The sequence below is a fragment of the Anomalospiza imberbis genome, chromosome 17 (genome assembly GCF_031753505.1).
Source record: "Anomalospiza imberbis isolate Cuckoo-Finch-1a 21T00152 chromosome 17, ASM3175350v1, whole genome shotgun sequence".
In the NCBI taxonomy this organism is placed as follows: Eukaryota; Metazoa; Chordata; class Aves; order Passeriformes; family Viduidae; genus Anomalospiza; species Anomalospiza imberbis.
Genome location: NC_089697.1, coordinates 13,625,048 through 13,651,248, shown reverse-complemented (window position 1 = coordinate 13,651,248; position 26,201 = coordinate 13,625,048). Strand labels below are relative to the sequence as shown.

General features: G+C 46.8%; 1 protein-coding gene across 5 annotated transcripts in view; it reads right to left on the bottom strand.

Annotated features, from left to right (window-relative positions):
* Window positions 1–18,194: 18,194 nt before the first annotated feature.
* Window positions 18,195–26,201, bottom strand: part of NFATC2 (nuclear factor of activated T cells 2) — an 86,013-nt gene continuing 78,006 nt past the window's right edge. For all 5 annotated transcript variants that reach the window (XM_068208073.1, XM_068208071.1, XM_068208069.1 and 2 more), the window contains one exon: window positions 18,195–24,342. In XM_068208073.1, the coding sequence (XP_068064174.1) occupies window positions 24,287–24,342 (56 nt within the window). In that variant the 3' untranslated portion in view covers window positions 18,195–24,286. The remainder of the gene's footprint in view (window positions 24,343–26,201) is intronic.

Genomic DNA, 26,201 nt, shown 5'->3' with positions numbered 1-26,201 from the left:
TGTTTAATGTGCCCTCCAGCCCCAACCACTGTGTGATTCAGCTCTGTGCCATGGCCTGAAACGCTCTGCAGCTCCCTCTGAGGCTGCCGTTATTTTTTTATGAAGACTAAATTAATTCAGAAGTATGAAAAGAATGGAAATAGGCATAAATATGCCAATTTATGCATTTAGCTCTCCCCCCAGCATTTTTGATTTTCTTCTTCTTTCTCCCATCCCCTTGAGCAAGTCAGGATTGTTGCATTTCAGCTCAAACGCCTGGTGAGTTCTTCCAGGGCAGCCTCAAATTCTCATCCAGTTCTTCCCAGATGTACAACTGGTTTTTAAGTGCAGTATAGAAGTTTATCCTCATTTAACCACTCATCTCACCATTTTTGATCTCTGAAGGCTGAGATATCCATATTAAATAAGATTATAAGCCTTAGTTTTTATGGGCTTTCACAAGCCCCAAAACATTTGCTGCCTTACTCTTGCACGGAGATCTCCACATCTGGGACGTGGCAAAGGAGGCAGGGCTGGGTTCTGTGGCCAGGAAAGGTCTGTGCTTACCCCTGAGCCAGGGAACAGCCTCTGGCCAGGCCCAGCTGGGTAAGCCAGAGCCAGCCTGGGGCTGGAAGCTCCAGCTGCACTTGCAGCCCCACTGGGACTTTGCTCTCCAGTTCCTGGGCAAAACAATCCATGGGTTTGTAGTGGTCTGGGGTCCTTTGTTTTTTCATGTTCCCTGGTAAAATACTGTCCAGCTGTGGATGTTACTGAAACAGTTTGGGGTTTTTTTTAAGCAGAAAAGGAGATCTGCTGTTTTTTCTTTGTTTTCCCTAATCTGCCTCAGAATGAGATGAGACCCTAGACCTTGCTGAAGATCAGCTCCTAAAAGCCAAGAAAGATGCTCATCGAGTTCTTTCAGAGCTGGTTCTTTCACAAAACTTTATTTCTAGAATTCGGGGGGGGGGGGGGGGGTTCAGTTTGAATCCTGGTTGGGTGTTTTAGGCAGCTGCATTTTAATCTTTAGCATTAATTAACTTGGTGAAGTATAAAGTAGCAGAAGCATGGATGACAATACTAATGAAAGTAATAAAAACAGATTAATGACTAAATCCAAAGAAACAGAACCCTCTGTGTCCCTGCAGACATGGATATTAATGAGATCTCCTTTGTTTCTCTCCGAGGGTGGGCAGTTTCTCCCACCCCACAAATCTTCGCAAGTGCCGAAGTGTTTTGGTATTTCGTGCCTGGTTCCAGTTAGGGCTGCAGGCAGAAACTGGTAAATACAGTGAAACATTGTTAGAAACAGGGGTTTCTGACCTGAGAGTAAAAGTGACAAATCAATAGCATTAATGGGGTTTTTCTTTCTTGAGGTGACCAAAGAAGAAGAGGTGCTTTGGTCATTGGTGTTTATACAAAGTGAAGTTCTGAGCTTGCTTTGCTTGGGTAGGAGAGAAAAACATCAAGTTTTCAGTATCTACCCAACTTATTCTGGAAATGTAAATGCATAGAAATGGACCAGAATAGGAGAATTAGGGAGATTCTGCCACACCAGCTGCTGGCCTGGTTTTATAATCGAATAAATAGTTCCAAGTGTCTTGAGGAAAAATGGGACAGCCTCGTGAGTTATCAATGCCTGTGAGCAGCTGCTGGCCATTCAGCTCTCGATTTTCCCTGAAATCTCCGTTTGTGCTCGGTGCACCCTCCCCTCCCTGCACTGCCGAAGGTAAAACAGGGGTAAATCACAGCTCTGACTTTGGTGGGGATAACACCTCAGCCTGCCTGAGCCTTTGTCCGGGGAGAAAGGTGGAAATGGGCTGGAAAGAGGAGAGGTTTCTCTAGGTGAGAGAAACTCCACAAGGTGTGAAAAACGTGTGAAATTATATCATTAGTACTTCAAGATACTTGTTTAAAGAAGCCTCAAACATTTTAACTTATTGAATTATTTCATTTTCTGTTTTACTTTTATATCAAGTCCTTTCTACCCAGATGACTGGAGAACCTATGGGTAATGAGGCAAGAAATATTGGCAGTAAGGGCTGATCAATGGTGAGCTGAGAACTTTTTTTCAAATAGTTTGAAGCTCTTTGGGTTTTCTTATTGCTACTTTAACTCAGACTCCTGAGAATCGCTTAGGCATAAGAAGTCTTTGTAAAAATTCATTACTTCTTTCCCTTTATTTAAAGGAGGAGAAAAAAGAGACTGCTGATGAGTTGCATGGAAAGGTCAGAATTGACAGCAACTGTAAAGAGGAACAAAACAGCTTTAAAACCTCATCCCTCTCTGATGATAAATAAGGAACATAATCTCAATTATTTTGCTCTTCCGAGGACCAGTTTCAAGTGAAGATTTTTTTACTACACGCAGTTTCTTCTCTGAAAACAAAACATGTTGACAGTAAGAAGCGCTCCTTCCCTTGGATGAGTCCGAGCACGCAGGGCCATGGATTGTACCCCCGAGAGGGCTGTACAGCCAGGGACAGCCAGGATGGGCCTCTGGCTGTCCCAGGAAAACGAGGGGACAGCGGCCGTCCCAGCAAGGGCAGCTGAGTCCTTCCCAGCATTTCTGCTCCCCAGCTCTCGGTGAAAACTCCAAACCCCAGCGGTTCCACCAGCACAGCAGCCGTGCCTGGGGCTCTCCAGCCAGCAGGGAATGGGCTCTGCATCAGCCAGCCCCGACAGCATCACCTCAGAGCTCACCCAGCTTCCCTCAGGCTCTCGTGGAGCTGCGCTCTGGGGGTGACAGAACAGAGCCAAGGATGGAAATCCCACTCTGCCCCCCCTGGGACTGTGGGTGCTGTTCCTGGCCTTATCACATCTCGTGGGAGCAGCGCTGCGGAGTCCAGGCTCCAGGAGAGAGGGCAGTGGAGCAGAGAGAGCCCTGTCTTTGGGGATGGACACCAGCCTTCCTTTGCCACCCACCTCAGCACCCTGCTGGGCTCCAGGACAGGGCTTTGCTGGTTAATGCCCGCAGAAACAGCCTGGGCCACCTCCGGTGGTGCTGCAGCTTGGCTCTGGGAGTGTCCCGTGCCGGTGGCCACTGCAGCTCTGCTCCAGGCTCCCTGAGCCACCACAGGGATTTCTGTCACCTGCTGAGTGCAGATCTGGCCCTGACTCTTTGGGTCCGCCAGGAAGAGAAGCCATAAGCTCCGCAAGTTAAAATTAGGCTTTTATGGACCAAGGGAAGTTTTCCTGCTCGGGCTGCAGGTGCAAACATCATCTCCAAATAATGAACCTGGCCACGGACAGGAGAACATGCACAACGAAGTGCTGAGCTTTAATAGCAGATGTGACACTTGAGCCCACAACTAATGAGCTCCCAGCCTGCAGCACTGTCACTTTGTCACTCGGGTTTGACTTGGGACCCTGCCTTTCAGCAGGAGCCCCGGGATTCCCCAGGGAATCAATCCCGGCCCCGTGTGAGGGAGGAGAAGCACCGAGGGCTCCTATGGAAATCCATATTTCATGTCGAAGCCCTGGAACCAAGAGTCTTCAGCACACACACGTAAATAATGAGTGTGGTTATGAGCTGGCTGGAGTGTTTTTAATTGACTGGATGTATGCATTCGCTGACTTTGAAAGTGGTGCCAAACCTCCCTGCTGAATCCAAGGAGCTGGCCCTCCTCTCCCGATGCTTTCCATGTGCTGGGCGGTTTGAGACTTTCCCTAAGTTACAGAAGGAAAAGGCTCCCCTCTCGTGGCTGCGAGGGAAAAAGGCATTTTCTGCACGGCGTTCTGCACTTCCTGAGCTGTGGAGAAACATAAATAAGTTATAGAATTATAACTGCTGTTACAACGGTGCCCCAGCCCAGCACAGAGCCCTGCCAGCTGTGCTGCAGCAGGGGCTTAGCAGCCTCTGCCCTGTTTGCTTCAGGGAAAGGGAAATATTTGAAGGGAATTGACTGAAGTTATTTAAATGACAACTAAAAGTCATGATCTATATCAACAGTCAGAAACATTAGAGGTGAAGAGCAGATTTAAAGCTGTTTTGCATTTGCTCTTTTAAAATGCTTTCTTAGTAAATGTTGACTTTTATGTGTTGGATTTATTTTGCTCTATAAAGTCTGCTCTTGGAGAGGAGACCTGATAGATAAATGTTCAATCCATTCTGTAAATCAGGAGGCACCCATTCAGATGAGCAGGTTTGCTGGTTTTATTAGGTTAGAAATGCTGGAAAGCATCTGTTATTTACAGGACACCTGGTTTCACTTCCAGTTGGTGTGAAACTGCTTTTGAATAAAACCTGAAACCCAATTTAAAAGCTTTAAAAACAGCAGCTTGAAATTATTAGTCGAAAGCTGTCTTGAAATACTTTGGATGCATCAGGAAGAGAAGCCATAAGCTCACACAGGCACAAGTTACAAGTTACAATTAGAATCAGCTTTTATGGAGCAAGGGAAGCCTTCCCCAAAGCCAGTGCACCCAAGTGCTTGTTTCTCATCACTGTGTCTGTCAGAGGTTTGGAGCTCAGGGGCTCAGCCTCTCACACCTCGTTTGTGTGGATAAATGGCAAGAAGAAGGGAAGTTTTCTTGCTTTTCCAGTTCCTGATTGGTTTCTCAGTGTTGAAGGACCTCTCATTGAGCACAGATGTACTGAAACTCAAACACACTGAATTTCCTTTTCTCCTTGTTCCTACTCCAAGTAAAGCTCATTTACTCATTTAACTGTCCAGCTTCTTGGAGAATTACTCCCTTGGCTTCCTCTACAATATCAGCAGCAGTGATGCACTATTTGAGAATATAGAAATAGTTTATATAAAATTTTAAAAAGCTGGTGTTTAATTTGTACCTCACTCTAAGCTGTTATTATTTCATATTTCCTCTTTAAACTTGCATATTCTTAAAACACACACATATGAAATAATCTGAAGGGTTTTTTCTTAAATATGTATTTGATATATTTCAGAGACACTTAAATTCTAGGAAATAATTTGATCCTTGGGATTTGATGCTGGACCTACAAGGAAATAGAAAAAGGTTTGTATTCAAGGCTGTGATCTTGGACAACTCTCAAAAGGAAGTATAGAAAAATGTAGTGCAGGAAAGAGGCAGCCTGAAATTAGAACTGTTGTTAACACAAACTGAACAGATTTAGATTTTGGTCCTTACCTTGGTGCTATTTTTATACTAAAAACAGGATAAAAAGGGGAAGTATTTTATCTAATGAAAATCCAAATATAAACAATGCCCTTTTGATTTCTAGATTTTTCTATTGAGGAAGATGTATGATTTTCAAATAATTAAAATAAACATAATAATAATAAACATAATAAACATAATAAACATAAACATAATAATAATAATAATAATAATAGTAATAATAATAATAATAATAATAATAATTATTACTATTAATATTACTGTTATTATTGTTACTGCTATTATTTAAAATGGAATGTTATAGGCCCAATGCTTTGACACGCACAGCAGATCTGTTAATTTTTAATTTTTACTCTGTGGAACTAAACCCTGTCATTTTTTCCTTATGTTGAGCAGATCTATTCAGAAGACCTGGAAATGGGATGGAAATGGAATTGATCTCGGAGCCAGAGCAGGACCAGAGGAATTCCCAGCACTGGTGGGAGTGCAGTTTCTCAGAGCTGATGAGAATCTGGCTTTTCTCTGGTTTTGTGTCCTGTCTTTGGCCATGTTCTGCCCATGGGCCCATCAATATCAATTTGATTGTGCCACCAGGGACATGAGTGTTCCTCTTTATTTGCCAAACTGGAAAATCTTCTGGAGCTGGAAGCATCTCCAGATGTCTTTGCTGTGTTTAGCCCACGGGCATTGGGCACGTCCTCAGCTCACTGGGATTTCTCAGGAGGTGCAGCCACAACCCCAGAGCAGCCAGGGTTTGTTCTCCCTCTGAATAACAAACACATCCAGAGAGGGCACCTGCAGCCAGCTCAGCAAACCCCACCAGGAGGGAAGGGCACCACAGAGGGCTGGGGAGCTCCTGTGCTCATCCCCTCACACTGATTAGGATTTCAGGAGGAATTTCCCCATGGAAAGGGTGCTCAGGACTTGGAGGGGCTGCCCAGGGATGTTTGGAGTGCCCATCCCTGCAGGTGTCCCAGGAAGGGCTGGAGGTGGCACTCAGAGCTCTGGGCTGGGGACAGGGTGGGCACTGGGCACAGCTGGGACTCGATGTGCTGGGAGGGCTTTTCCAACCCAAATGATTCTGTGATCCTGAGAGCTTTATTTATTTAGGGAACAACTTGCAGAGATCTCAGATCCTCACTGAACGTGGAAACCAGCAGCCTTTGGACATGGAAGAGGTTAGGGAGGGCTGGGTTCTTCCCTTCTGCCACAAACACCCTCCCCACTGACGCCTGCTGCTCAGCATCCCCTTCAAAAGCCTTCTTTGGAGTAAAAGATGTATTTAAGCCATCCAGCTTGGAAATTTGGGTTTGCCCCTTAATGCTTTGTGAAAGGTAAGACCTGTGTTGTGCTCGGTGCCTCATTACTGTGCACAGGGACACACGAGGTGTAACGGGGGCTCCTCGGGCTGAAATGAGCTACAGAACACAAACTGCTCTTCTGCTCTACATTGAAGCAATAATTTATGATTCTAATTAGGCTCTGGTTTGCAAGAATGATGAATATTCACATTTTAAATAGCCCAGAAATATTAAAAATGTCTGACAGCTTTATTTGTGCCAGCTCTGAGGGTTATGGGGGAATGTTTTCCTCAAGGTGCTGAGCTTCCCCAGCATCGTTTCTGCCCTGTCCTTGGCAGTGTCCGAGGCCAGGTTGGACAGGGCTTGGAGCAGCCTGGGATAGTGGGTCTGTCCATGGCAGGGCTTGGAATGAGGTTCCTTCCAACCTTTGAGCTCCTTCAAAAGGGTTGAACCATCTCTGGAAAACATTTTCTGTTGGCCAAGTCCCGCGGACTCCGTGTCCCAAGCTGCCTGTCCGGCGGCTGTGGAAGGATAGGCTCTGAGCTGATTCATTTTTCACCTAAGTGGATCAGACAGACCAAAGGGGAGCGTGAGGAAGTGTCATTATCCCTGTTCCATGGGCTGGGAATGGCAGGCAGTTGCTCATTCAAAGTCACACAATAGATGTGTGGGTGCCAGATGCTGGAGATGCCAGAGATGGGATTTAAATCCAGATGTTCTGAGTGCCAGCTCAGCACTAAATTCGTGGTTATCCATCCTCTCAAATATCCAAGAACCTTTCTGATTCATTCAGTATTTAGAGCACTTTGCCTGCTGTGGAGTTCTCTGAGATATCCCCACAGCAGGGGATATCCCCACAGTTACTAATGTAAAAGATGCCATTTGCTGTCCTCTTTATCTCCTTTAGGAAAGGAGGAGTTCATCCATCTGTGAGGTAAGAGAAGAGCAAAATAACAACTACAGAGACTTTTCAGAAGTTGCTGTTCCATTGTGTCTGAAATCACTTGCCAGTAATAGCTGAGAATTCTTTGTTAGGAGAAATAAATCTGGTCCCACTCGATTCTTTAGTGATTTCAGGTACCCTTCTGTAATATTCTGTTCCTTAGTTTCCCTTCATTCTTTGATGCATTTTTAAATGTTGCAGATCATAAAAATTGCATTGTTTTTAGATTGATAAAAACCCTTCCTTACAGCAGAATAAATGGAGCCTCTCTGATGGATACAATTGATCTGGTGCACAGCAAAGGAACAGCTTAGAAAGGGAACCACTACCTCCAAAAAAACCCAGTAAGGAAAGGAGGGGGAATGTGAGTTCTGAAGACTGTGAGCTTTGGAGCATAAATTACAGTGGGAGTTTATGGAGTCTTTTGGATTAAACCAAAAGCCAGCCCCATTAAACCAAATGGAGCATTCCTAATCTGACATGTTGACAAGGACAACCCTGCCTCTTCCAAAAGGGAGTTTCAAATGAATCCAGATTTATCTGATGTTCCCAACAGGGGCTGGGCTGGCTCCAAAGGAAGTGATCCAGGCCAAAAGTAAACAAGATGCACATGAAGCAGTTTGTGCCACAAGGAAAACTTCCAGGGAATATGCAGCGAGGAGAAGGGGAGCCAGCAGAAGCCCAGCCCAAGATGTCTTTCCTGTCTCCTCGTTATGTCCTGTTTCTGTTCCTGTGGACAACGTAAACCTGAGTTTCTGCCCCATGAGATCCCTGGTCCTTCTGCTCACTCTCCTCCTCCTTGCTTCCCCCAGAAGAGGCTCCATGTGTGCCTCTGCCCAGCACTCAGCTGCCCCGTGTCCTGCAGTTCCAGGGAGCAGCCAGAGGTGCTCAGTGCTGCTCCTGCATCTGCCGGGACTCAGCCCCAGCTCGGAGCGCGGAGCTGCTCCCCGGGCTGTGCACAGTGGGAATTAGGTCATGCTGAAAGCAAATTCAGCCTTTTCCAGCTGCTCTTGCTGTGGCAGACACGTATCACAGGCACTGCAAGGAGCAGGACAAGCACCTTCTGCATTTGCATTTTGTCCAGCTGGGACCAACCTTTTAATTTTCAACGAGACCCTGGGAGAGCTGTCCTGGAGGTTTGGGATTGTTCAGCCTGGAGAGGAGCAGCTCTGGGGTGACCCAATTGTGACCTTCCAGTACCCACAAAAAAGATGGACAGAGACTATTTACAAGGCCTAGGGTGACAGGACAGTCTTTTGGAACTCAGAAATCTGTTCCAGAGATGCGTGTTGCCTTCCATCCCTCTAACATTTAAATTTTGTGTGAGTGTCTCACATCAAACAACAGCAGTGCTGTTTGTCCCTGAACTGTGTCATTTGCTGTCCCCAGTGATAACTGGATGATAATGGCCATATTCTGGTGGAGTGTGACACTTGAAATAAATACTCTAAGAGAATTAAATGTGAAAAATAGATTACTGGTGCCCCTTGCAGCAGGGAGAACTCTTGCAAAGAGATATGGCTACAGAGTGGAAAGTGGAGCCACTGCTCATAAACCAGAAAAGAGACAATCAGTGATTTTATGTGTGTGTTCCCCACAGCCATGCTGACTTTAATGGCAGTTTTAGGTACTGCCAAGGAAGATATTTTATATATTCACAAATAGCTGTATTTATAGATCTCCATGTACACGAGTAGATAGATGTGTGTGCATTTGTGTATAAAACCCCACAAAACCACAGCTGCTTGTTCTGTCTGGTGGAGATTTATTCTGATAATATTACAGTGCATTTGCTATATCTTCCAAGGGATTTTTGTTTGTCTGTGCTTTTTGTAGGTGCTACAAAAGTAGCTGGATTTGGGGATTCAAGCAGATGCAAAAATCCGAGGTTGGCCAGATCAAGACTTCGGCTTGAGAGGTGTGAAATCCAGAGCTGGATCCCTGCAGCAGCTCTGGGACAGGGATTCTGCTCGTCTGCCTGCGAGATGCCTTTTGACTTGCTCTCAACCTTGGCACGAAACTCACATTTGAGGCTTTGGCTCTCCGTCCAGGGGGGAATGTTTAGGCCAATACAGACACTGGAATCTCCCAGTCCTTGAGGAACCAACAGAATCACGGGCAAGCTCCGCTGGATGTTTCTGGAGAGGTTGTTTTTAGAAGGGTTTAGAGCAAGGGTGCAGGGCGGGTGTCCTGGGGAGAGCAGGGATCCCGAGTGCCTGGGAAGGGGAGCTCCTGCTGGCCAGGGCACTCTGCACAGCCCAAGTGGTGCTGGCCTTGGCCAGCAGCTCCTCAGCCCTCCCTGGGGAGGGAGGAGGGAGGCAGGGAGGCAGGAGGGAGGGGGGATGGAGAGAGGGATGGGGGATGGAGGGAGGTTGGGATGGAGGGAGGGATGAAGGGTGACTCACAGGGGTGTCTGAATCATCGGGGCTTCCCCGGGCGAGGCAGGGCTGGGCTCGGTCCCTACTGCGTGTCCTGGGATGGACGGGATCAGCTTCCAGCTCCCCTCAGGAGCAGGAACAGCCTCCTGGGCCTGGGAGTACCCACAGGTGACAAGCAGGGAAGGGGGGTCAGTCCTGCACGACTTGTGGCAGTGGTTCCTGTGAGCTGTGCTTGCTCTCCGGTTCCAGGGCAGGGTCTGGGAGCGGCTGCTGGGAGCTGCTCTGCTCTCCTGGCATCACCCCCTGCTTCCACCCACCCCTGAAAATCATCTCTGGCCCAAACTGGAGCTGTGAGCTGTACCACATGCTCTAAATGAAGTGCTAATTAAATACTTGTACTTAATGTAGACAACATTTCTTTGAGCAGGCTGTAATGCACTGCAGATGTCCCGGGTCCCTCGGAGAACAGCACAGGAATAACATGCACGTTGTGTCCCTCACTGAGGTAGGGACAAGCCCAGGTGGCTGTGACTGATAAGGTCTAATGCTGACACAGCCCCTGTCTGATCCAAACTCCCACCCACGTCCTCCCGCAGGGACCTCGGGACCGGGGATGCTGCAGGTGCTTCCATCTGGGTGCACTCTTGGACACGTGGGGCAGAAATGGGGCAGCTGCTGAGCGACAGGGGCACTCCAGCTCCTGAAGGAATCAGGTGAGAGCTGCTGGCTGCTGCAGAAAGGGACCTCAGGGTCCTGGGTGGCGCCCAGCCCTGCTGGCCAAGTGGTTCCTGGCTGGGGCAGCCCCAGTGCAGACAGGACTGCACAACAAAGGAGCTGGGAGGCTTTGGCCTTAGCACTAAAACCCTTTCTGGCAGCAGGAGAAAGGCTGAAAACCCAGCTCTGGAGTGGCTGGATAGCTCTGCTGAGGTTCTTGCCACTGAAATCACGGCTGTTCCTTAGGTTCCAGGGTCAGCAGGCACCGGGCTTGGGAGAGCCACATTCCCCAGATTTTGGGGTGTGCTGGGCCATTCATGGACCGTGTGTCCAAGCCCATTTCCAGCAGCTGGTTCCCGTGGGGGCCCTGCTGGGCTGGAGCCCAGCTCCAGCTCTGTCGAGGGAAGGGCTGGAGCAGAATGGGAGCCTTTGTGCAGAGCCAGGCTCGGCTCGGTGAGACAAACGGGGCTGTGCGTGCAGGGCTCCCACTTCCAGCAGGGACTGTGCTTACTGTGCAGTGTCAGACCAGTTGTTGTTATTATTTATACATTTATTCTTACTCATTGTTTTCATTGAGTGAAGCCAGTGTGTTTCCTTGCTGGAAGGAGGACCAACATGGACTGTACTGCCCTGGGATCCTGCCTCCAGTGCCCAGAGTCTGCAGGTGAGAGAGTGTGAAGAGTTTGAAAGCTGCTCCTCTAAAGATTTGTGGACTATTTCCTCGTTTCTTTCAAGATGGTTCTGCAGTGTTGGGAGTGCTTTTCAGGGTTCTGTGCTCTCTTGGGAGAAAAAGGAGGTAGAAATCCAAGATGCTGCAGGAATAAGAGAAGGGGGAAGAGAGAGCAGATGGTGAGGTGGAGAGCTTCCCTTAACCAAGTTTTGCACATTGAGGATGTGAATTCAATTGCCTGTTGCTATTTATTGTGGCCACATAAAATTCAAAGTACTTGAGTATTTAAATCACTACAGATTCAGAGGTGAGTCATGAAGCAGAGCTGATCTTTTATCTGTGGCCATGCTGGTGAGTGGTTTCTTAGCAAGATTCTTATTTCCACCTTCTCTATTTTAATGGCGTTGCCATTCTCCGATTATTTTGTTTTAGAGAAAAGGACAAAATGAGTAAAACTAATGCTCCTGAGGTTCTCTGTTATGGCATGCTCACACACTGCTGCCCAACATTGCAGAGATATTCCAAGTTTTCACTATCCTGAGAGAGAGGGTTACCTCCTCACTCTGCTTTTGTGGGACACTTCAAGGGGAATTTCCACTGCTGCTGGTGAGCAGGTCTCTGAGTCAGGTCTCATTTGGCACATCTTTTGCCAAGAGACAAAGTGTCATTGGTGTGACAGGCTCTGCAGGCATCCTGCAGCAGGGAGTGTTTGGGAGTGGTGCAGGGGAGTGTTCCCAGTGGTAAAAAAAAAAAAAACAACCAAACCAAAAATCACCAACAATAAAAGAATCCTGCAAAGCTCAATTCTGCATGTGGAAGTGGATCTGATTTTCAATTTTCAAGTTCACTTCTCCTAATATTTCTGGGTAGGTCAAGCTAGAATGGGCTGGAATCTGTGCTGTAAATAGGATCATTCACATGGGATGTACTTTGACACAAAATGTTCTCTCCTGCCCAGAGGCCAGGCAGCCCCTCAGCCCTGGAACCATTTGTCGTGGTGCTGTGGTGGTTTTCTCTTCCTCCAAAAGACAAGTCACGTTTGAGAGAAGACAGATCCTTGTCCCAAGGACTATGATGGAGCCAGGGACCTCGAACAGAGGCTGCTTTTGGAAGAGGGATGTGGAGGGTTGTTAATGCTGGAGAGGGAACTGACTCATCACATCATCAATTCTGCTCCTCTGCCAGCACAGCACAAAACCTCTTTTATCATCACACTCTCTTCAGTTCTCTTTTAAAGGAGTTTGGAGCTGCTCAGGGCTCCTCTTGCCCAGCCTGTGTCAGCTCTCTGCTGGCTGGCTGCACTCTGGCTGACAGAGCCCCTCTGCCCTGTGCTGGAGGACTCTGCCCATCCTCGAGCACAAGGCAGGGATGAATTTCAGCTGAGCTGCACACAGACCCCTCAGATGTAAGGAAACTCAGCTTTCCCCGTGAGCCCTTTGCCTCAGCCCTGCTGTGCGAGCTGCTGCGGGCTCTGTTTGTGCCAGCAGGGACAGCAGGAGGGCTCTGGCCATGGGGTGGCCACGCTGGCCCCGGGGCTTGCTGGAGATTCTCAGGAGCGTGCCAGGGACAGCGGCTGCTGGGAGAGCTGGAGCTGCTGCTCTGCTCCTCACATCTGCCTTTGATTTCAATCAGAGCTGGCTGGGGAAAAGCCAGCTAATCTACAGTGCTCAGGGAGGGTTTTTGTTTGTTTTAAAGGGGCTGGTTTGAGCCAATTCAGTGCCACAGAATTAGTTTTTAATACACTTTTTTCCCCCCTGATTTATAAGTACTGTTGGGTATAGAGTATTTCACATGGATCCCATGGGAAAATTATTATTAACCATGATTTATGTTAAGAAGGGCCAAGACTTTCCTGTACCAGGGGGACAGCAAAATGGGAAACCCAGTGGTCCTCATGGTACCAGGGATGCTTCTGGGAAGCTGCAGCCTCTGCTGCCTCTGGAACCAGGGAACCTGAAATTTTGACTTCTGTGAGAACCAGAGGAGGAATTGTCACGGGTTTTATAGGAAACTTGTGGCACTTTGTTGGGGCTGGTGTCACATCCTCTTCCATTTCTGCTGTTGTGGCAGATGAGGAATTGGCTTTGTACTGAAGATCCATGAAAAGTCAGTTTCATCAGGAACTTCAAAGGAGCTGGAAAAGGATCCATCTGTAATTCAACCATCTTGTGCTTTAGGGGACAAGTCTGGTACCAAAAAGAAAAACAACAGAAGGTCTCTGATCACAGAGTTTTCACTCTTTTATGGCAATTTCTCTGTGAATTGCAGTAACAGAAACACTGGCCTGGAACTAACGCAGGCTACAGAAGGACTTCTGGTATTGCTTGCTGGCCTTTATTTATCCAGGGCCTTGTTTGATACATAACACAATTTGAAAAGAATTCTCTAAGTGGAGCATACAGTTACTGATGGAAATTGCTGAGCAGTAACCCCCTGGAACGTGGGGCAGGGAGCACATCAATCACCCTGACCAAGAAATAACAGAACAGGTAAAAACACCCCTTGGGCACAACAGTGGCACTGTGAGCCACTCACAGTCACACCTCTGGGCTTTGTACTGGCTTTTAGTGTGAGTTAGTGCAAAATCAGGCTGAAAATCCTGGATTTGGTACTCCTGGATCCCTGACACCATTTTACCATGGATAAATGTGACCTTTCAGTATGCTGAAGTTACACTCCTTTTTTTTTTCTTTTTTAAAATTATTACTATTATTATTCTGTAGCTGGTGATTTATATTTTCTATAGCTGGTGATTTTTTGGCTAAAGGTGCAGGCTTTAGTGATGAAAATCCAGGAGCCCCAGCCTTGCTGTGCCAGCAGGAGTGACAGGCAGTGGTGTGGCCTGTCAGAGAACTGGTTTAAGTACCTCAAAGTAATGACTGTGTGCTTGTAGAGCAGAGCCCAGCTCCAGGAGCCCGCACTTCCTTCTGCTGTAAGGCAGAAGCCTAAAGGGGCCCTCAGTACTGGACCAGCTAAAATCCATCCTTCCTTTCTGGTTCGTTGTCTTTGTGCCATCAGTGATTGTAACTGCAGGGACAGGCTGCTCTCTGCCTCACGTGGACAGTGGAACACTCAGAATTTTATGTCTCTACTTGTTTCAGCCTTTGTGGGACATTTCTGGGGAGCTGGGACAGCTTGGCCTGTCTCCTGTGGTGTATGTGGTGGCATTACCAATGTAAGATGGGCGATTTTAGCTTTGTAAGGTTCTTAATTGCAATTTAAGGTTTTTAATTGACATTTCTTTCCTTCCTCCATGCTTGGCCTTCTGAAAATGGGTTCCTCTTTAAATTCTTTTTTAAGGGAGGAAGGAAAAGCGTTAGGCTTGTGTCTGGCCCATTCTGTTTGAACAGAGCCCTGTGTGTTACCCCCCAGCACACAAAGGGGCTCTGTCCGGGCAGAGCTGGCTGAGAGGCTCCTTGTTCAGGATCCTCCAGCCCTCGTGCAGTCGGGGCACATTTGCACCAGTGGAACTGAGGAAGGGAACAGCAGGCCCCTGCTGGGAGGAAGGGCTGGGGTTATTTTTGAAGACGTGCTGAGGAGCAGAGGAAGATCTGCCAGGCTGGCTCTCCAGGGTGCTGGTGGCAAGTGGCAGTGTCACAGTGACAGCTCAGGGCTCCTCAGGTGTTCTGGACACTGGAGACCCCTTTGGAAGATGGGATTTGGGAAGGGAATCCAATGGTGAGGCATTTCTTGGACAGTAAAATCAGTTCAAGGAAATAATGCTCCTGCTGCACCCGCTGATGTGAAGCCTCAGGACCTTCATCAGGCCAGGAAGCCATGGGAGCATCTTCAGATCCCACTTGGCTCATTTTCAAGCAAAATAAATGCCAAACACATCAGGAGGGACGCAGGGACGAATGGGGAACGTGGAATCAGCAATTCCAAGGGTCTCAGACCTTCACCTTCCCTGGTGACTCTGCTGGCTTTGGTGAGGGACCAGCAGCAGCTCTGGTTGTTGCCCAGGAGCCCGGCCCCAGGCCAGGCTCGGGTGAGCTGTGCCAGGAGCATCCTGGGGCTGTGCCGAGCTGGGCTCAGGGTGTGCAGTGCCTGCTGCTCCCTCACAGACCTGCAGTTTTCACGGCAGTATCTGCTCAGCAGCCAACTGCCAGGTCATGAGGAAGCCTTCTCCCACTCCCTGTGTCCTGGTGGTTTGTGTTAGAGGAGAAATTGCATCTCTTGGCACTGGTGGAGAGGAGAGCTGCTCTGCTTTCCGAGGCGTTGCTCCTCGGTGAGTGTCTCCAGCTGCTGCTCTCCCCTCACCCCGGGCACTGACTCATGCTTTTTGCCATCACAATAAGTCTGTTTTCATAAACAAAATTAAGTGTGCTGTGTTTATTCATTAGGGAGATTTGAAGTCTCTCAGCAACCAAGAAATACACTTAGTGGGATGAACTCTTCTCCCTATTCCCCCTTTTGTCTTTTAACAGCTACGTTGGAAAAAAAGCTTTGGGAAAACCCTGCGTGAGGCTCTCTGGGTCAGTCTGTGTCTGCTGATGAGCAGCACCCCCCGTGAGGCTCTGTCACTGTCAGCTGCCTTTGTACAGCTCAGGACTCGGGCTCTAGGGAGGGACACTGCAAGTGGCACAGAGATGGAGCAGAGAAAGTGGGACAGTGAAAGAGCCAGGCTGTGAACAGCCCTGCAGGTGGGCAGAGCACAGGGAGGGTCCTGGCCAGTGCCACTGCTGCCCACGGGGCTTTGCCATGGCCACCCCTGCTCCCCTGGGGTCTCCGTGGCCAGGCCAGCCCTGCTCCCTCGGTGTGGGAAATGAATTTGTAGAGAATTTGTAAAGTCTGACAGAAGGCTCACATAGTGTGTGTTTGTATGTGAACTCCGAGACAAGAAATGTTAACTTAGAAATGCTATGGAATAGGATAGAGATTGCTGAGAGAGAAATGGAACTAGGAACAAGTTTCAAAGGATGGCTTTGTAAGTAAGACTAGATACTTTGGAGAAATAGAACTGTTCAAGATGCATTGTGGTAGGACCCACGAGGGGTAGTTTTAGATCATTTGCTTTAAGGCATTTAAAGCCTTAAAGCCATGGCCAGCATGGCGTGGCAAAAAGCTGATAGACCAAGAAACACTTATAATGTAATTAAGAAATAATTAGTTTTTGATTGTGATGGTGTGAATTGTAAGATCTGTATTGTCTCACCCTTCACATGAGACTGAAAATGGAATAAAAGTTTTTAAAGCACCTCTCAGCTGCCCCATCTCTGGGTCAGGAAAGGGCAGCATCCAGCACCTCGGGGGTCCCTCCGTGGCCGGGCCAGCCCCGCTCCTCGGGCTCTCAGCTGGGCTCCCAGCCGGGCTGGGGCTCAGCTCCCTGCAGGTGGCACTGCCACCCTGTGCTGCAGCAACCCAAGGAAATGCATCCCTCTGTTCCTGGGTATGTCTGAGCCACAGCGAATGGGTTTATTTTAGTGGCTGCCCCCGTGCCCGCCTGGATTTGGCTGGAGTTTGGTCTGTGGAATAGAGGTGCCTTTGGGCTGCAGTCACCCCCGGTGCCTGCCTGTGACCCACTCGTGTTCAGGGCAGCTCCTGCCAGCCTCTCCCACCTCCCTTTCCCAGGATTTCAGGCTAAGTGATCCCTCAAACCTCAGCAATTTTCTGTGCAGTTTTGCCCTGTGGGTCAGTAGGAGCTCAAATCCTCTGCTGTGGCTTTGCCTTCCCTAAATAAAATTAATTCAAGCCCCTCTACACCACGAGATGCTGAGTTCAGAGGAGCAGCCAGTCCAAATAAGGCACAGGGATGGGGAGGATGAGGATGGTGTTGGGTGGGAGCTCCTCTTCCCCGTGAAGCTCCCTTGGAGCAGCCCAGTTGAGCCTGGCCACCTGAGCAAGCCAGTGATGATGTATTGAGAAAAGAATCTGCTCTGAAGCTGAAAGGCAGCTCCTTAAATTGACTAAATTACATCTGTATTTCAAAAGAGAAAAAGAAGCTGTAAATCGCGTATTTACACAGCGGAGCACGCGAGTGCTCATACGAGACCCAGATGTTCATTAGATACATGGGTTTTTCTTCCTTGCTGCTGCCCTGAAAACTGGGAAAAAAGTCAGCTATGTTGAAGGGTTACAAAAGAGCGAGTTAAGTCTACAAAATCCAGGAAATTTCCCGTTAAGACAAAAAACCTGGGCTGCTGTTGTAGTCCTTTAATTCGGCCCCAAGATGTAAATTAAAGCCAGAGGATCAGGTCAGGTGCTCAAGTTCTCAGACCAGAGCTGTGGAATTTCCAGGTTAAGTTGCTTAAATTTTCCTGTTGCTGAATGAAGCTCAAATCCTGTGTGCCATATATTTGCTCATCATAAAATGTTCTCTCCTAGCCAGTAACAGCTTCTTTGTTGGCGAAGCCTGTCTGGTTCATGAGGCTCCCAGCCTTTGTGCAGGGTTTGGGAGTTAAGAACTTCCACATGGCCCCTGCTCGGAGGCTTTTGTGAATAAGCAAGGCAAAACACTTGCTTCATGGCCAACAAATGCATGGAATATGGTTTGAATTCTCTGGGTTTAAATGCAAAGGATAATATTGATTTTGTTAAGGTAAATGTCTTTAATTGAATGCTGTATAAACTCAGCTCTCACTGGGCCATAATAGGCTCTGGGCATCCCTCCAGCACAGCAGTATGAAAATGTGTCTTTTAGTGTCTCCAGTAGAGAAATGCAGAATTGAGATTTAGAGGGAAAAAAAAGTGAAATGGAGTCCATCCCCAGTCTCTAAAAAAGCATCTACTGATGCAGAAGGACATTTACATAGATGGAAATGACTGCTTTATTAAGGTCAAGGCTCTGCAGTACCTGTTGGTGTGGATTGTTTGGAGCTTTTATTGGGCTGGTGGGGATAGAAAACTGAAAGAGGTAAAACAGACACCAAGAGGAAATGAAGAAGTCTCAGTGAGACCAGTGTCAGGCACAGGACCTGGGCGGGACCCTGACCCAAAGGGGAGCTGAGCAGCTCATTAATGGTGACGTGCTCCGTGCTCTGAAATCCTTCTGCACAACCCGTTCCTGAGTATTCCTGAGGGTGACAGCACACGAAGACAAGTGGGTGGCTCAGCCCCCTGATATTCATTTATCAAAGGCAGAAAAGGTATTTAAGAACAGACCAAACACTCTTGCAGCAGATGATGCCCTTTCATTTATTGCTAGTCTACCATAGTACAGGCAATATATAAAAATACTTTACAGATAGCAAAAAATCATTACATTGGAGGTTAACAACGTTGTTGTAGGAATGTGAATGAGATAAACCCCTTTCCAACTGTGACATTTAGGTTTCTGGACAAGCAACTTGATTCAAAAGACATCAGTTAGGATGATGTGAGTGACAATTGCTCACTCGTGTGTCTATTAAAATATGGCTTTACCTCAACATCCAGGGCAGGGAGGGCTGACTCTGGGGGATATCACTTCATAAATACACACTCAGACAAAAATGTGAGTGCCAGGCAGGCCAGCACTGGCCAGGCTCTCTGTGCCCAGGTGCCACCACCACAGCAGAGCAGTCCCTGCTCCGAGCAGGGTCCATCCTGCAGTAACTGCTGCTTCCAGCAGCACATCTGGCAGTCCTGGCTTTTACAAACATTATTCATTTCTGAGACTCGCTCCTTCTGGAGCTTTCCACCCAATGTTGCTATTTTAGGAGTTAAAGAAGGAAACTCAACCCCCCCCCAGGTAACTTTTTGCATTTGAGGACATCTTTTGCAGCATCAGCACCTTCAGGTGAAGTTTATTGCAATGTGCAGGTACTGGTTTATGTTTTTGTACCACTGAAGCAACACAAATGGCTAAAAACCCCTTAAACAGACTAGAGTGGGCTGGACACTGGCTGGTAGTTAGAGAAGTTGGTATCAGCTGTGAGCCCAGCAGATACTAAAGATACAGATGCCAATGTGATGTCAAACGCTCCACAAGGTGGATTGCTCATTCTGAACTGAGATGAATAAAGAATTACAACCTTCCACGTGTGATGGCAGAGTGTTGCCTCACAGGTAAGAAACCACTGCAATGTAAATAATGAGGAAAAGAGTTGATTTCTGGAGAATTTAACAATTCACTCCACTGAGACCCAGCAGTGGCATCTCATCCTATTGCACAGGAATATGGAACATAAATAACAAACACTCAGAATTGCAGCTAAACTGGAACATCAGATGATTTTAAGTGGTGCAAAAATTATGAGGATCTGAATCAGTTTAAGTTTTGAAATTAAGACAGTCATTTTCTTGAGTCCCATCTGGCAGATCATTGTTCCCTATTAAGTAGCAATTTGGAAAGAAATGCAGGGGAAAAAGTCAGATTGAAATATTTAGAAACATATTTCTCAAGCGTTTAAAGCTGTCTTTGAAGTCTTTGGGAAATCTATCAAATACATCTTTTTTTTTTTTTTTAGAACAACAACAATTCAACAACAATTGCATAGAAAAGTAAAGCATTCAGAAAATGAAAATTGATCCTTTATAAATACAAACCTCAATCCAAAAGTTGTTGCATATTTGGTCAGACAAAAAGTACAGTCACTTTTGTTGTAAAGATACGGATTACAAAATACATTTAAAAAACATGCTAGCTACTCTGAGAACTGGTCTAGATATGTTATGAAGCAGCAGCTTTTTATACAATAGAGATAGCATAGTGCTGGTTTTGGAAATCCTCTACATTCAGGAAATGCTGTATTCCTACGGGGAGAATGGAGGGATACATATTTACATGGATACAAATAAAGCAAGTGCAAAACCCATGACTCTTCTACATTCTTTCTCCCGGTAAAAACAACATACATGAGACACTTTCACTCCACTGCTGTTGCTCAGATCTTATTTTTTGCTCATTCTCATGGAGAAAAACAAAACCAGGACTTCGTATTTCATTGCAAGTATCTTCACAAGCAATTCCTCTCCTGGCAAACTCGACTTCCAACACTCGTAACTGACAAAAAAAAAATCTTCCTGATATCTGCCCACTCCATTCCACTCTCAGACTGTTTACATATCATGAATGATGATTTTTATTCTACATATATTTGATGCAGAGTTTATAGAAGCTCATCCTGTATTTGCAGCCAAAGCTCGGATGGAAAAATGGAAGTTAAAAAAAAATACACACACACACACAAAAGACAAATCAAACGAGATGAACTTTTGAGTTCCAACATGCCCCATGAACTTCACATGGTGCAGCTTTGATGGAAAATGCATTAGAGTTGTTCACCCTGCAGACAAGATATTTGTAGGCCTTTGGTACAATGACAGGAAGGCACTGTGGTGAAACATTCGGATAACTGAGGAAAGACAGAATTTCCTCATGTGCAAATATGGCTATCTTCCAGATAAAGTGAGAACAAATTGCTCACAAAATGCTATTAACTCTTCCAAGGTTAAGCTCGTGCTTCTACAGAGAGGAAGTTGTATTAAGTAACAGAAATACTAATACTGGAAAAGCACTGCTCAGCAAGAACGGGAAATAATTTAGTACAGTATATATTGAAATTCCTCAGCCTAGCTATATATTTTAACATATCGGCTCCCTTTTTAAAGAGACAACAATGCACAACACTATGCCTGAGGATGCTCCTTTTCTCCGGAAATAAATACAAAGTTGGTCGAAGCTGAATTATTTAACTACTGTTGCATGGAAAAGCAGATGGGGCAGCAGAGCCTGAGCTCGGGCAGCTGTGGCTGAACCCCTAAAAAATAGAATACATGGGGTGAAGCCTCCATGCTGAGCTGCTCACGTGCTGGGAGGCGGCACAGGAGGGACCCAGCTCTGCACGGGGTGTTCATTTCTAACCACGGATAAAATAATGCAGCCACAGAGAGCAGGGCATTGCCTGGGCTGGCAGGGACCTCGGACATCACCCAGGGCCACCCCTGCCATGGCAGGGACACCTCCCACTGTCCCAGGCTGCTCCAAACCCCGTCCAGCCTGGCCTTGGGCACTGCCCGGGATCCAGGGGCAGCCCCAGCCGCTCTGGGAATTCCTGTTCCAGGCCCTCCTCACCCTCACAGGAAGGATTTTTATCCTAATTTCTGATTTAAAGGTACTCTCTGTGAGTTTGAAGCCATTCTCCCTTTGTCCTACCAGCCCTTGTAAATAGTCCCTGTCTGTGTGGGTGTATTGTATAAATGACATTGTACTCTGTATATGTACACAGATTAATACCTATGCATTAAAGAGGAGGAAGGAATACAGTCAATGCAAGCGTGGCTAGAGCACCTGTAGCACATTAAAAAACCCCTTCCCCCAAAAAAACCCCAGACAAAAAAATCAGCCCCAAAAAGCTAAAAAAAAAAAAACAAAAAACCAAAAACCAAAAAAAAAACCTAAAGAAAAAACAAACCCTCCAATGAAACAAAATAAACCAAACCAAAAAAAAAGCAACCCCCAAAAAATAAATCCAACAAATCAAAACCCAACCCTCTGTCCCCCTCCACAGCAAAGGGCCTGAAGAACACGTGAGCACAGTGGAGATCTCGTGCATTTTGGCTGCAGAGGTCTCCTGGTGCAGCACTGCAGGGCTGTGCCTGCCTGCCTCCCTCTGGGCCCTGAACAGCCTTTGCTCCCAGCCCAAACCCAAGGCTTCAGCTGCTCCTTCCTTTTGGGGGTTAACTTATTAAAAGGACATTTCAGCCTCGACAATCCAGAAGGCAAAACTTAAGCACTGACCTGGTTCTTTGCTCAGATCCAGCACTAGATTTTACTTCGCCCCTTTTCTAAACTGATTGCATCTAAAAGTAAACATGCAAAAAATTATTCTCCTGAATTGATGAGTAGCTGCTGCAGACAACCACCAGAGCAGCAGCAGCAGCACGTCACAGATCTGAAAAGACCTTCCTGGGCTTCTTTGATCTCCTATTTAAAATCCAGCCATAAAGAAGGTTCTGCCAGTAATCTGAGGATTTTTTTTTCTGTGGATGGGTTTCTGGGTTGTTTTTAAAATTTCTCCTATACTTCACAGGTTGGATCATGGAAAACCTTTGATACATCCAAGTGTGGAACTGGGAGATGCATTTGGTCTGTTCTTTTACTCAGCTATATCAAGGAACTTCTGACAAGGCAACTTTTGGCCTTTAGAATATGTCAAAATTGTCGAATTCATCAGACTGCACTAAAAGCCCCTTCATATGTGTCAGCTTCTGGCCCACTGACAGCTTTTAACAATCCAAAATAGCTTTTTGAGGCGTGTGAGCCAGTCGGTCCCGCTGAGTGCTGTCTAACAGGAATTCCCCTCTTCAGCGAGGCTGGGCCTCACTTTTGTTTCTGTAAAATCAGCAATTAAAAAAGGGCATTTTCTGTTCTGCAGGCCCAGGCTGAGGGGCACCTGCGGGGCAGAGCTCACAAGGAGAGCTCCAGAGTGAGGCACCCCAGGAGTTCTGGGTGCTGGGGATACAGGGAACTCATTTTGGGGTGAAAGATCTGAACCTCACAAAGCAGGAATGGAAGCCAGGGTGTGCCGTTAATGCCAGGGTGGGATGTGCAGGGCTCTGCTCTGGTTCTGGATCTGAGCTGGGCTGAATCTGGAGTTCAGAGCTGCTCTTGTGAAATTCAGATTTCTGTTCAAGAGCCAAATTTTAGCTGAGGCCCAGGTCAGGTGTTCTTCAGAGCCTAATGCTTCTGTCTCCCACTCTAAACCCCAGGTCCTTGCAGAGTTTAAGCACCAGTTTTTAGTGGCAGAAAATATACTCTTCCTGATAGTCCTGAAGAGGTTTTTGTTGGACCGAGCACGTGCTCTGCAGGGATTGTGTAAAATCTTTCTTGAGACATTGGGGAACCAATTTTGAGGCTGCTCTGCTGTATTCCCATCCCCTCATTCCTGCTGTGAGCAGTGGACACGCTGGTATTCTGCCAAGTTTACTGTGACACAACTGAAAACTGGATTATTTCATTGTGCTTTCTAGAGCAGAGCTCAGGCTCTGCATTCCTGAAAATATCAGCATTCCTTATTTATAAAACCAGGAAAGATTAATATGTAATTCCTAAAATATGACGGCTATCTTTTACTGTTCACTGATTACCCACTCAGAAGCCTTTTTATCCCTGACTCCCCTAAATATTCTAACTTGTACAACTGCAGGTGGCAGTGGTTACCTGGAATGTGCTAAGCAGGAGTCAGGACAGGATATTCTAGCACACGAAGCAAAACATAACAAAATACTAACTCCCATGGAAATTTAACCTTTCCAGGAATTGCTGGTAGCTTTGCAAAGCTAAAGAGGCCAGGTGAATATAAATAAGTGTCTATTTTCTCTGGAATGTATGGCTTCTGTAAGATGCAGTTATTTTCCTCTGCAGCTTGGGTGAGTAAATGTTCCAGCTGCTAAATGAGACAAGTTATGAGCCAAGAGCAGGTTCTACATGAAAAGAAACAGCAACAATTTGTTAGAGAGAAAATATCTAAGATGTGTTCATACCCTGCCTAAATACTAATAAGGAACAATCATTAAATCTTTGGATTTACCGTGACTCCTATATATTAATCTCTGTTTTACCTGGGTTTATTTTACCCTGGGGCATGCGTTGCAACTGCTGAATTGCTCTTTTCACTGGTTGGTTATGAGAATCCCTCTCCTTCAAATTCCTATCCAGGCTGATGAGAAAAATGAAGAAAACTCCTGGATTCAGCTGAGATCTCCTGTTTGAAATACCAACCACAGTGCTCAGAGCAAACTGGCTTTTGATCCTGGATTGGATGAAGGCTGAGCGAGCTTGGCTGCCTCGGTTTCCTACAATAATAATATTTCTCAGGAGGGCTTTGAAACCTGGAGGGCAAATCACTGTTAGTGACCTGCAGGACGGTGTTACTCTTCCATGGAATATATTACTCTGTGTTCCCCTTTGCCCACCCCCCAGTGTCCCCCCCCCAGGCTCTGAGCCCTGCCCAGGGGACAGCTCCTGTCTCCCCCGATGGATGGACGCACAGACAGATGGTTTGCAGCAGGCTTGAAGTGTTTCCTCAGACAGATGCTCTGTTGCAGGAGAACAATGTGGTCTCTGGATGAAAGGAAGGGTGTCCTTCGTGGTGTTTACACACAGAGGTGGCGAGGTGCTCAGCCAAGGCTGTCACTTGGTGCCAATTCATTGTTCCTTGCACTGAGTCTCTGCCTGGAGATGAACTGCAGAGGAAGCCAGAGGTTGCAGGGGCACTGGAAGGATCTAAGAGGTCACTTATGGAAGGATTCGGTAAAAGCTGTCTCACAAATCTCTTCTTCTATGTCTGACTTCTGGCAGGGAGTCCAGAAAATTCCTTCCTGATAATTTCATTAACTGGGAAGTAAAAGAAAGAGGAGGAAACATTAAAGCACTTCCAACATCACGACAAGTGAAAAGTAAAAGCAATCCTTGGGCAGTCAAGCTGAAAACATCCCCTCTGCATTCAGAACTTAATTTTCTTACAATCTAAGCGGTCCTGTTTGCCCACATTACACGTTTTTGGAAGGCAAGGGGGAAGGAGAGGAGCGAGAGGCTTTCACTGTGTTCAGTGTGATTCAGGTGCCATAAAACAGAGAGAGGCTGCAGCACGTGCCCAGGGCCTGCCACATCCCTCACACACATTCCCTCTGCCACAGACACTGCCCTTACCCCAGGGGGAAAAAGAAAGAAACATCTCTAGGTATCTAATCATTTGAACATTTTCACTAGGCTGAAAGAAAAATATCTGAAAGACAAAAAGGTTCCTCCAGGTTTGGAGGAAATGTAGTGGACAGTGATGAAAACACAGGGACTGCAATTCAGGTGAAAAGTTTGCATTTGGGTGGTTTATGTTTGGTATTTTTTAATCCCACTCTAGACTCTACCTGCTTTACATCTTTATTATCATTTATCTGCAGACTGGAGCACAAACAACCTGCATGCAGCACCAGGGTACTGCGAGAGGCTGGCACAGGCTTGTTAATAAAGCTCAAGGGAAGACACTGAAGAACTTTGCTGTCTGATTAAAAGTCAGAACAATATCACTTTATTTGCAACAGCCAATGCCTCCTGGCAACTTTTCACACTCACTTGCCTAAAGCACCCTCAGGCATCTCCTGGAACAACAATTCTCTCTCTAGAATTCAGGTGCTCCCTAGAATTTAAGTGCAGAATTCTCTGCACTTTGATTAGGAGAGACCTAAACCATGAGCATTTTGATGCAGAACTCCAGAACTGCCTTTTTGGGGCTCCATTTCACCTGCAGCTCCTTGGTGCTGTATTCATCATGGTGTGGAAACTCTTTAGATACTCTGACTAATTCGCCTTAAAACAAGAAAACTAAATTTTCTAGGTTTCAGACCCCACATCTAAATGACTTCTCCCTGTTGATATTTAAGGGCTGAAACAGGGACTAACTCAAACTAAAGCAGGCCCTCACCCAAGACTGATTAATCCTCAGGTTTGCAGCCGTAAGGCTCCTCTATAGTCTATCCATTTTCTAATAAATGTTTATGAGAAACATTCATTAACATAGTATTAATTAACATAGAATTTCACTAATCCCCCTAACTAAAAACCTGGTGCCCAGTCTCTGGCAAGTCTCTGGGAAGGGGAACACATGAATTGGTTTTTATTAGTTAAAATTCATGGTTTGGAATCTCCTTCCTCTCTGCACGCTGGGATTTGTCTCTGAGAAAGTAAAATCTGTATTTTTCCAAAGCTCCATGCTGCTGCTGGACGTGGGGGGCTGTACTCCAGGAACTCCATACTCAAAAATCCCACCAGTAACAGCCCAGCGCTCAGCTCTTTCCAATTCCAGCTGGAAGATGCCCGATTTGAGCCAGGCTGGTGCCTCCTGGAGATGATTTGGGCAAGAAGAGCAGAACTCCTGCCCTCTGCTGCTGCCCTGCATCCTACCTGCCACAGTCAGCTGCTGGCTTTGGGGCGAGCTGTGGCAAGGAAGGAACATCTGGGTGTGCAGGGAGGGCTGCTCTGCAGTGCAGGGCAGCAGCCAGAGGGAGGGGAGGTTGGTCCAGCCTGAGGCAGAACCTCCTCCTGCTCACTCACAGCTTCCTGCCTGCTCTACCCAGGAAATGACAGGAGCAGGTCTTCAATGGAAAGTTTTCACAGCCTCCGCTAAAAATAGCAGTGAGGTAAAAGAAGTGGGCACCCACTCTTAGAGGGTCGTTTCCTTTCAAGAAACAAATGGGCTG